This window comes from Cricetulus griseus, chromosome 5 (assembly GCF_003668045.3).
Source record: "Cricetulus griseus strain 17A/GY chromosome 5, alternate assembly CriGri-PICRH-1.0, whole genome shotgun sequence".
Taxonomy (NCBI): Eukaryota; Metazoa; Chordata; class Mammalia; order Rodentia; family Cricetidae; genus Cricetulus; species Cricetulus griseus.
Genome location: NC_048598.1, coordinates 40,185,305 through 40,197,853, shown reverse-complemented (window position 1 = coordinate 40,197,853; position 12,549 = coordinate 40,185,305). Strand labels below are relative to the sequence as shown.

Genomic DNA, 12,549 nt, shown 5'->3' with positions numbered 1-12,549 from the left:
AGGCCTATGGAAAACCTAATACTATTATTCTGCAATAAGAACATAGCAATAAAGTGATGCCTAATGGCATACTGCTATACCCACAGTTGAGTGTCTTGCTCAACCCTCATCAAGAGAAGCTTCTTCTTGGAGTATATGGGAACTAACAAGGAGACCCACAACTGGACAATGTGCAAAGACTGAGCCTTTGGAACACTCAGCCCTAAGTGGATTGTCTTAATCAAAGACCTTCCCACAGGATCTATGTGGAAGAGGAGATAGAAAAACTTTAAGAGCCAGAGGTGATAGATGACTCCAATGAAACAATGTCTTCCAGACACAACAGGACAGAAGCACAAATGAATTCAGAGATTATGAAAACACACACAAGACCTGTACAGGTTCAAGCCAGATGGGGCCCCAGCACTGAGGGAGTCAAGTGGACATAGGCTCTCATGCCTGACCCAAAAGTTATTTGCAATTGACACCTGCTTGTAAAGGCAAAATTAGTTTTTTCCAACAGAGTCTCACTGGGTATATTATCCATACTTTAAGGCAGACCCAATGCCCAGGAGTGGTTGGCCAACACAAAACAAAAAATACTGTATTTTCCTAGGGTTAAGTTTCCACATTAATAAAAGGATGATTTCAAAAGTTAGCTTAATGTCTTACTATTTTTATACTTTAAAATGTTTCAAATAGGGCTAGAGAGATGGCTCAGAGGTTAAGAGCACTGACTGCTCTTCCAGAGGTCCTGAGTTCAATTCTCAGCAACCACATGGTGGCTCACAACCATTCGTTATGAGATCTGCTGCCCTCTTGTGGAAGCAGAATGTTGTATACATAATAAATAAATAAATAAAATCTTAAAAAATGTTTCAAATAAAATTTCTAATACTGTTAATAGTAACTTCTTCTATTTATGCAAACATGCTGTATACAGGAGCTTTCTAAGGGTTTATATTAGTCACTCAATCTTCATGACCTCACAGTACTATGACACAGAACTGGAAACCCTATGAAACAGAAACAATTCAGATTTTTAAGTGGAGGAAACTGAGAAATACAAAGATTAAAAAACACATGCAAAATAACTTAAATGGTAAGAAGCTGAAGAGATTTGACTCTCAGCAACCTAGAAAGGAGGTTACACTCCCATACCATGTGCACAGGTATTACCATTGTCTATTTTGTGGGACAGAAAACACAGAGATGATCTCATTTTACCTGTTTGTATTAAATTACAAACTTAGTAAATATAAATAATGGGCCTATATATTTTTTTTCCTAAAATTAACTTTTGTAGCAATACTGGGATAGAGCTCAGGGCTTTGGCCATTTCAAACAAGCTCTCTCACTGACCTACACCTCCAGCCCAGATAATTGTTTTATATTTAATAAATTTTTAATATTGGGCATTTACCTAGTTCTCCTTTGCTCTGGCTCTTAAAACAGAGCATATACAATCATGCAAGCAGATTTTTTGTTTCATTTTCCTTTTGTTTTTCGAAACAGGGTTTCTCTGTAGCTTTGTAGCGTGTCCTGGAACTCAATCTGTAGACCAGGCCTGCCTCTGCCTCCTGAGTGCTGAGATTAAAGGTGTGGGCCACTACCGCCCAGCCATGTATAAAATAAACATTTATACAGCACTTATTATCTGCTGGGCACTAAGTTCTTCAGTAATTCAGTTCATTCTTGAGGCAATTCTAAGTCAAGAATTATTATTGCACTCGTTTTTTACAAAAAAAAAAAAGTGGGGGGAGTAAAGGCTCAAAGAATTTAAACCATTAGAGGCAAAAAATGAAACAACAAAAAACACACAGGTTGGGATCCTGAGCATGTAAAATCTAAAACTAATCAACAAACCTGATTTGAATTATTCTAGCATAGTGGTTGACCAAAATTTTGGGGTGTCTGGGAAGCTAACAAAACAAGGATGTCTTATTATTTTTCTACGTCCACCCCTCTTACATTTACAGCTGAAAATGGTGCTAGTTAACTGCTTCATCCTAGTTTCTTAGAAGCTTTTCAGAAGCAAATAGATGATAAATATTCTTCTCTTGATTTTCTATACTTGATAATTAAGATTAGGTATACTTTTCAAGTTATTATAGTAAAAAAAAAAACCTTATTTTGGATATATTTATTGTTCCAGTTAAAAACTATATTATTGTTCCAGTTAAGAAACTATAAAATCTAATGAATTACACAAACAATTCTCAGTAAAATATATTTTAAGGTTCAGGATGTATCTTGGTTAATAGAGTGCTTTGCCTAGCATGCAGAACACTCTGAATTAGATCTCCAGCACCACATCAACAGTGCATTAAGGTACACATCTATAAATCCCAGTACTCAGGAGACAAAGGCAAGAGGATCAAGAATTTAAGGTTTTCCTTAGCTACATAGTAAATCTGAGGCTAGCCTGGGCTGCATGAGACCCTGTCTCAAAAAAAATTCCCAAAATTACTTTGTTATTTTTCAATTATTTATTTTATGTGTTTGACTGTTTTGTCTGCATGCATCTTTGTGTACCATGTGCGTGCCTGGTGCCTGAGGAGGTCAGAATATGGTGTCAGAACCCCTGAAACTGGAGTTAAGAATACTTGTAAAGCCACCATGCAAATGCAGAGAATTGAACCTGGGTCTTCTCCAAGAGCAACATGGACTCTTAACTGCTGAGCCATCTCTCCAGGCCCTCTTTTTTGTGTGCACAGCTTTCTCTTATCCATCAAGGAAATAATACACAATTCTACAACAAAATAATAAAACCTTAAGTTCATAGTGGCATATACCCATAATCTCAGCATTACAAAGTACCAAGAGGCTAGGCATTTGAGGTTAGATGAACTACATAGACAAGTTCTATCTCAAAAAATAAACACAATTATTGTGTTACACTTCCATAGAAAGTATGTGTTTCATAAACTGTAATAAGACTTGCCTATACTTCAATATACTTGATATTTACCCATGCCATTAAAATGCTAGAATGAGTCAGGGTAATATATACTTTTACTGTTGTCTACTAAATTCACATTTGAAATGTATGTAATCAGCTACTCTAAGTAGCACTCCATAGGTATCTTACCTCTGCAAGTACTTGAAGTAGTCTGTTTACTTGAGCAAAGGTCTGTGGAAGAATACCATCATAATTTGACCTTATACTAAAGGCATGTAACAAACTTTTAGAATCCTGAAGCAGGAATTTTACTGTTTTAAAATCCACTGCATTATTAGCTGGTAAAAAAAAAATAAGAAAAAAATATGACATAAGCATACAACATAACAATCCCTTAAAACACTAATTAAGTATTAATTTTTCAACTTAAAAAAAGTAGACATTTACACATACACATCCCAACTAATGCCGATCTGGGAGAGAAAGCAACTGAACACATTTACTCATAAACAAAGTGTTCATGCTGACTTGGTATTCAGTTTTCAGATTTTAGTTCTTTGAATACAGTCAACTTCAAAGGAAAGTGAGATAATACATTCTTCAGTAAAAGGAATTAATCACTAGACAAAAAGCCCAAGCACAGTGTTTTCAAAGCTGACACTATCTCACATCCAGATGACTACTATAAAGGAGGAGTCACATGTTAGAGGCAAGCATGTAAGTCAGATGTGACTCCTGTCATGATTGAACAGCTATCATTATTATTACATTTACCTGAAATTCTATCACGTGAAAAGTAAAACAAGATTTACTGAAAATAATGTGTTGTCCCTTTATATACAACAAAACTTCAGCTAATAAACACTTTAGAGAACAGTAAGAAACAAAAGCTAGAATTTTCCTTCTGTAAATTAAAGATAATCTATTATAATAACTTTCTCTCAAGAAGCTAAAAATATTTCTACTAAATTCCCAAGCTATTGGTGATAATCATTTCAAAGGTTTAAAAAGTTAGGAGGAAGCAAGACATAGTGGTACATGCCTGTAACTCCAGTACTCAAGAGGAAGCAGGGAAATCACTACAAGTTCAAAGCCAGTTTTGTCTACATAGTGAGGGGCTATCTCAAACAAAAAAAATTTTTTTTTGAAAATGAAATAAAGTAAATTTCTAATGTTATAAAACAAATGAGAGAAAAGACAAATCTTTCCATCACTAAAGTGTTAAGTGGTTGCTTCCAAAGGCAGAATCATCATTCTGCAATGTTTGCTTTGTTTCTGTTCTAATGTTCATGGTTTCAGAGGCTGCTCTGTCTCTGTCTTTGTCTCTCTCTGTGTGTGTGTATGTGTGTGTATATATATTTTCGTGCATAAGGAGGCAGAGTTCAACCTCAAGTGTTCCTCTCACAGGTGCTTTTAAATAAGGTCCCTCACTGGCCTGGGGCTTGCCTAATTAGGTTAGGTTAGGCTAGCTGGCCAGCAAGCCCCAGAGATGCGGCTGCCTTCACTTCACTGCCTATCCCTGTATACAAATACACACTTCTATACCTAGCTCTTTCACATGGGTTCTGGGACTGGGACTCAGATCCATATGAGCATTTGGAAGCACTTTACTGACTGAGCTATACCCTCACCTACAGAGACTATTACATTTAAATTCGAGAGTGGCTTTCCATTCTCTTGACAAAATGAGCTAAAAATGAGTAAGGCATCCCTATGTAGCACTTGCACAAGAACTTGTTTATCAAATTCTGAAGGGTCAAATGAAAATTTAAAAATGCATTGTAAGGGCTGGAGAGATGGCTCAGTGGTTCAATTCCCATCAGCTTACAATTGTCTAACTCCACTTCCGGGCATCTGATACAAATGGCAAAACACCAAAGCACATAAAATTTAAAAAAAAAATACATTAAAAAATACTTTTTTTAAGGCTGGAGGGATGATTCATCTGTTAAGACCACTTGAACTTGCAGAGGACTTGGTTTCAATTCCCAGCACCTACAAGGTTGTTAGCAACCCTAACTCCAGTTCCAGAGGGTCTGCTGCCCTCTTCTGGTCTCCATGCATGTGGTATACAGAGAATGTAGGCAAAACACATACAAAATAAAAATAACGTCTTTTAAAAAAATGTAATAATTATTCAATAATTTTTTATTTTATTTTTTAAGACAGGGTCTCACTATGCAGCCTGGCTAGTTTGGAACTTGCTACATTGACCAGGCTGACTTTGAACTCATGTACTAGGATTAAAGGCATATGCCACCACACCCAGAAATATTTAGTAATTCTAACTTATGACTATGTTTATAGCTAAGACTCTTCACTTTTGCATATCCCATCTCCCACAACAAACCATTACTTTTCCTGACAAGAACATTTTTAGTTCTTTTTGTAGTCAAAGATACAGGGCAGGTGGTAATGGCTCACACCTTTAATCCCAGCACTCAGGAGGCAGAGACAGGCATATATCTGTGAGTTCTAGGCCAGCCTGGTTCCAGGATAGCCAGGGCTACACAGAGAAACCCTGTCTCAAAAACAAACAAACAAACAAACAAACAAAACTGTTAACTTCTAGGTGGCTCACTCATGTAATCCCAGTCATGGAGACAGAGGCAAAAGGACTGACAGATGTACTGGCTAGTTTTATTTCAACTTGGCACAAGCTAGAGTCATCAGAGGAGGCATCCTCAATTGAGAAAATGTCCCCATAAGATCAGACTGTAGGAAAGCCTGTGGGGAATTTTCTTAATTAGTGATCAATGCAGGAGGGCCCAGCCCATTGTGAGTGGGGTCACCTCTGGGCTGGTAGTCCTAGGTTACTTAAGAAAGCAGGCTGAGCAAGGAATGGGGAACAAGCCTGTAAGCAGTACCCCTCCATAGCCTCTACCCTAGCTCCTGCCTCCAGATGCTGGCCCTGTTTAAGGTCCTGTCCTTACTTTCTTCAATGATTAACTACTGTGTGGCAGTATAAGCCAAATAAACCCTTTTCTCTCCATCTTTCTTTTGGTCATGATGTTTCATCATAGCAATAATAAACCTAACTAAGAAAATGGGCATTCAAGGCCAGCCTGGGCTACATAACAAGTTAAAGGCCAACTTGACCCGGTCTTAAAAAACAAAAAACTAAACAAACAAGTAATTGGCAACTCCTAACAATCAACATTTATTCAATACTAACCATGGATAATATATAAGGAACTGTGTCCTAATTTCATTACTGTTGTTTTGGAATATACACTGATCAAAAGCAACACAGAAAACAGTTTATTGACCTTACAAATCCAGGTTATAGCCCATTAGTTCAGGGAAGTCAAGGTAAGAATTTAAAGTAGCACAATTATAGTCAATAGCAAAGAGAAACAAATGCACCCTTCCTTGTTTGCCTCTACTCTTACACTGTTCAAGTAACAGCCTAGGAAATGATGATGCTACCCGAAGTGGACTGGGTCAATTAACCATCAAGATAATTCTCCAAAGACATGACTACATGACAATCTGATCTATATAATTCCTTAATTGAAGCTCTCCTCTCATGTGGTTCTAGATTGTTGCAAGTTCACATTTCATGTTTTAAAATTATTTATTACATTTATATATTGTGTGTGAGCATATGTGTATCATGACACACATGTGGAAATCAGAGGACAGCTTTGGAGAGTCGGTTCTCTCATTCAATCATGTGGAGCCTGGGGATCAAAAAAAGGCTGAGCCATCTCTCTGGCCTGCAAGTTTACATTTTACACGTTAGTGACAAGGCAGAGAACATAATGTATGTGATGTGCACCTACCTAGAAGATGCATCTGTTTTTTGGTCTTAGCTTCTAGGGACCTTCCTGTTAAAATGTGTGTTCAAATGCTACACTAATTATTTGTGCACATTTTGGTAAATCTTCCTTATTTTTCATTACCTGGCTTTTGTGCCTTTAAACTCATTTTTTAACCAGGACTAGGGATTGAACCCAGGTCCTTATACATGCTAGACAAGCATTCTATCACTAAACTATATTCCTATACTTTAAACCTAATTTATTGACTCTTCTATACTTGGGTTATTTAACACAAGCCACCAGTTCTTTTTTAACAAATGGGCTGAGACTGCTCTGGGCAGTCCACACCAGCCTGTAAGCAGGTGAGACACCTGCCTATAGGCTGCACCTAAACCCCTGCCACCCAGTGGACTCTGTCCCTCCAAGACCCTCTCTCTGCCACCCAACCCCATGCACCTGAATATCCTCCCTGTGGCCAGCCCTTTCAAACAACCACAGCGGACTACATAGGCACAAATGCAAGCCACACTAGTTGGAATAACAGGCACAGGCACAAGACACACCAGATGAAAGAAAATATGAGTGAACCCCAGTATAAGAATTCAACAATTGAAAGAGCAATATGGCACCACCAGAACCCACTGGTCCTACAACAGCAAAACCAGAACATTCCAATGCAGCTGAAACACAAGAAAATGAACTTAAAAATTACTTTAAGAAGATGATAGAGACTCTTAAGGAGGAAACGAAAACTTCCCTTAAAGAAGTTGAGAAAAAGACAAAAAAATTGAAAGAAATCAATAAATCCGTAAAGAAAAGGAAGAAAGCCAAGAAAAAACAAACAGGTGAAGGAAATGGTTCAAGATCTGAAAACTGAAATAGAACAAAAAGAAAACAAATTGAGAAAATCCTGGAAACTGAAAATCTAGGGAAGCAAACAGAAACTAAAGATGCAAGTATCACCAACAGAATATGAGAGAAGAAAGATATAATCACATGAGTTAAAGATACGACAGAGAAAATAGATTCATCAAATCAAATGTTAAATCCAGTAAATTCCTAACACAAAACATCCAGGAAATCTGGGACACCATAAAAAGACAAAACCTAAGAATAATAGGGTTAGAAGAAGAAGAATCCCAGCTCAAAGGCAAGAAAACATATTCAACAAAATCATAGAAGAAAACTTTCCCAACCTAAAGAAGGATATGCCTATAAAGGTACAAGAGGCTTACCGAACACCAAATAGGCCACACCAAAAAAAAAAAAAAAAAAGAAGAAAAAAGAAGAAAAAAGTCCCTTGCCACATAATGATCAAAACATTAAATATACAGAATAAAGAAAGAATTTTAAGAGCTGCAAAAGAAAAAGGCCAAGTAATATACAAAGGCAGACCTATCAGAATTACACCTGACTTCTCCACGGAGACTCTAAAAGCCAGAAGGTCCTGGACAGTCCTTTTTACAGACACTAAGGCACCATGGAATCAGCCCAAACCACTATACCCAGCAAAACTTTAAATCAACATAGACAGAGAAAACAAGGTATTTCATGACAAAACCAGATTTAAACAATACCTATTCACAAATCCCTTACTATAGAAAGTACTAGAAGGAAAACTCCAACCAAAGGAACTCACTCACATCTGCAAAAAAGACAGACAATAGATAATCTTACAAAAGCAAAACCCAAAGAAGGGAAATGCACACACTACCATTAAGACAAAAAAGATAACAGGAAGTAACAATCACTGGTCAATAACATCTCTTACTATCAATGGATTTAATTTGGATAGCCAGTGTAGCTATTCTAATATCTAACAAAACAGACTTCAAACTAAAATTAATCAAAAGAGATGGAAAAGGACATTTTATAATCATCAAAGGAAAAAAAATCCATCAAGATGAAGTCTCAATTCAGAACATCTATGCCCCAAATACAAGAGCACCCAAACTTATAAAGAAACATCACTAAAGCTTAAAGCACACATCAAACTCCATACATTAATAGTGGGAGACTTCAACACTCCACTCTCACCAATGAACAGGTCTGACAGACAGAAACAAGATAACTAACAGAGGTTATGACTCAAATGGACTTAAGACATCTACAGAACATTTCATCCAAACACAAAAGAATAAACCTTCTAGGCTGGAGAGATGGCTCAGAGGTTAAGAGTACTGACTGTTCTTCCAGAGGTCCTGAGTTGAATTCCCAGCAACCACATGGTGGCTCACAACCACCTTGAATGAGATCTGGTGCCCTCTGCTGGCATGCAGGCAGAAGACTGTATACATAATACATAATAAAAAATCTTAAAAAAAAAAAAAAAAAAGACTATACCTTCTTCTCAGCACCTCATGGAACCTTCTCTAAACTGACCACATACTTGGTGATAAAGTAAATCTCAACAGATCCAAAAACAAAACAAAACAAAAACCTGGATTAACCCCTCATATCTTAGGACCACCATGGGCTAAAGCTAGAGTTCAACAACAACACAAACTACAGAAACCCTACTTATGGAAACCAAACAACTCTCAACTGAACTACCACTGGATCAAGAAAGAAATAAAAGCAATTAAAAAGACTTCCTAGAATTCAATGAAAATGAAAATGAATCCACAACATACCCAAACTTATGGGACACAATGAAAACAGTGCTAAGAGGAAAGTTCATAGCACTAAGTGCCTACATAAAGAATTTGGAGAAATCCCACACAAGTGACTTAACAGCACACCTGAAAGCTCTAGAACAAAAAGAAGCAAACTCACCCAAGAGAAGTAGAGGAGACAGCAGAAAATAATCAAATTCAGGGCTGAAATCAATAAAATTAAAACAAAGAGAACAATACAAAAAAAAATCAATGAAACCAAGAGTTGGATCTTTGAGAAAATCAACAAGATAGACAAACCCTTACCCAACTAACCAAAAGGGAGGAAAAGAATATCCAAATTAAATGAAAAGGGGGACATAACAACAGATGCTCCAGGAATACAGAGAGTCATTAGGTCATACTTCAAAAACCTGTACTCCACAAAACTGGAAAAATCTAAAAGAAATGGACGACTGTAGATACCACATACTAAAATTAAGTCAAGACCAGATAATTTAAATAGACCTATAACCCCTAAGGAAATAGAAGCAGTCATCAAAAGTCTCCTAACCAAAAAAAGCCCAGATGGCTTTTTTCAGTGCAGAATTCTATCAGAATTTCAGAGAAAAATTAATACTCCTCAAATTGTTCTGCACAACAGAAACAGAAGGAATATTGCCAAATTTTTTTAATGAGGCCATGGTTACCATGACACCCAAACCAAACAAAGATACAACAAAGAAAGAGAATTACAGAACAATCTCTCTCAATAAAATACTGACAAACTGAATCCAAGAACGCATCAAAATAAATAAATAAAAAAATAAACCCAAACCATCCACCATAATCAAGTAGGCTTCATCCCAGAGATGCAGTGATGGTTCAACATACACAAATCCATCAATGTAATCCACCATATAAACAAACTGAAAGAAAAAAAACACATGATCATCTCATTAGATGCTGAAAAAGCCTTTGACAAGATCCAACATCCCTTTCATGATAAAGGTTCTGGAGAGAACAGTGATACAAGCAACATACTAAACATAATAAAGGCAATATACAGCAAGCTGACAGCCAATATCAAATTAAATGGAGAAAAACTCAAAGTGATCCCACTAAAATCAGAGACAAGCAAGGCTGCCCACTGCTCTCTCCGTATATATTCAATATGGTACTCGAAGTTCTAGCTAGAGCAATAAGGCAACAAAAGGAGATCCAGGGAATACAAATTGGAAAGTAAGAAGTCAAACTTTCACTAATTGTGGATGATACGACAGTATACATAAGTGACCCCAAAAATTCTACCAGGGAACTCATACAGCTGATAAACACCTTCAGTAATGTGGCTGGATACAAGATTAACTCAAAAAAAAAAAAAAATCAGTAGCCCTCCTATATACAAATGATAAATGGGCTGAGAAAGAAATCAGAGAAACAATACCCTTTACAATAGCCACAAATATAAAATATCTTGGGGTAACTCTAACCAAACAAATGAAAGACCTATATGACAAGATTTTTTTTCTGTCATTTTTTATTAATTTATTTTTTACATTCCAATCCCAGTTTCCCCTCCCTCCTCTCCTCCCACTCCCCTCGCTTCCCCCCTCCTCCTATCTGCTCCACAGAAAGGGTAAGGCCTCCCCTAGGAAGTCTACTGAGTCTATAACAAAAATTTAAAGTCTTTGAAGAAAGAAACTGAGAAAGAGATCAGAAAATGGAAAGATCTCCCATGTTGTGGATCAGTAGGATTAACATAGTAAAACTGGCAATCTTACCAAAATCAATCTAAAGATTCAATACAATCCCCATCAAAATCCCAGCACAATTTCATATGAAAATACAAAAAATCCAGGATAACTAAAACAATCCTGTAAAATAAAGGAACTTCTTGAGGTATCACCACCCCTGACTTCAAACTCTACTACAGAGCTATAGTAATGAAAACAGCTTGATACTGGCATAAAAATAGACACATGGATCAATGGAATCAAATCAAAGACCCTGCCATAAATCCACACACCTATGAACACTTGATTTTTGACAAAGAAGTCAAAAATATACAATGGAAAAAAGAAAGCATCTCAACAAATGGTGCTGGGATAACTGGATGATGGTAGAGAAGAATGCAAATAGGTCCACATCTATCACCCTGCCCAAAACTCAAGTCCAAGTGGATCAAAGACCTCAACATAAATTTAGTTACACTGAAGATGATAGAATAGAAACTGGGAAGTAGACTTGAACACTCTAACACCGGAGACTACTTCTTGAATATAACACCAGTAGCACAGACACTAAGATTGACAAATAATAAATGGGACTTTCTGAAACCGAAAAGCTTCCGTAAGGCAAAGGACACTGTCCATAAGACAAAACGGCAGCCTACAGATGGGAAAAGATCTTCACCAACCCCACATCTAACAGAGGACTGATATCCAAAATATATAAAGAACTCAAGAAATTAGACATCAAAATACCATATAATTCCATTTTTAAAATGGGACACAGTTTTAAAAAGAGAATTTTCAACAGAAGAATCTCAAATGGCTAAGATACACTTAAAGAATTGTTCAACATCCTTAGCCACCATGGAAAGGCAAATCAAAACAACTCTGAGATACCATCATACACTTGTCAGAATGGCTAAGATCAAAAATGCTAATGACAGCCTATGCTGGAGAGGATATGGAGTAAGGGGAACACTCCTCCACTGCTGGTGACTGTGCAAACGTATACAGCCACCTTGGAAATCAGTATGGCAGTTTCTCAGAAAACTGAATCATTCTACCTCAACAGTCAGCAATACTACTTTTGGGCATACTCAATCATATCAAAGGATACTCAATCATATCATATCATATCATATCATATCATATCATATCATAAGGACACTTGCTTAACTATGTTCATAGCAGCATTATTTGTAATAGCCAGAACTTGGAAACTACCTAGATGCCCCTCAACTGAAGAATGGATAAAGAAAATGTGACATATCTACACAAGGGAATATTACTCAGTGGGGTAAAAAACAATGACATCATGAAACTTGCAGGCAAATGGATAGAACTAGAAAAAAAAATCCTGAGTGAGGTAACCCAGAACCAGAAAGACAAACATGGTATGTACTCACTCATAAGTGGATATTACATGTAAAGCAAAGAATCACCAGGCTACAATCCTCAGTCGCAGAGAAGCTAGGTAACAAGGAGGACCCTAAGATGGGACACATAGAACTTCCTTGGGAAGAGGAAATAGATGTGATATCCTGGGTAAACTGGGGTGAGGGGGTAGAGTAAGGGGA

The 12,549-nt window shown here is 37.0% G+C and overlaps 1 protein-coding gene across 8 annotated transcripts in view; it reads right to left on the bottom strand.

The window, feature by feature from the left end:
- The window catches only part of Swt1 (SWT1 RNA endoribonuclease homolog), a 74,020-nt gene that overhangs the window by 23,557 nt on the left and 37,914 nt on the right, over positions 1-12,549 (bottom strand). For all 8 annotated transcript variants that reach the window (XR_003485685.2, XM_027417391.2, XM_027417390.2 and 5 more), the window contains one exon: positions 3,071-3,219. Coding sequence is in view for 7 of the 8 variants with exons in the window: in XM_027417391.2 (XP_027273192.1) it covers positions 3,071-3,219 (149 nt within the window). In the remaining variant the exon portion in view is untranslated. The remainder of the gene's footprint in view (positions 1-3,070; positions 3,220-12,549) is intronic.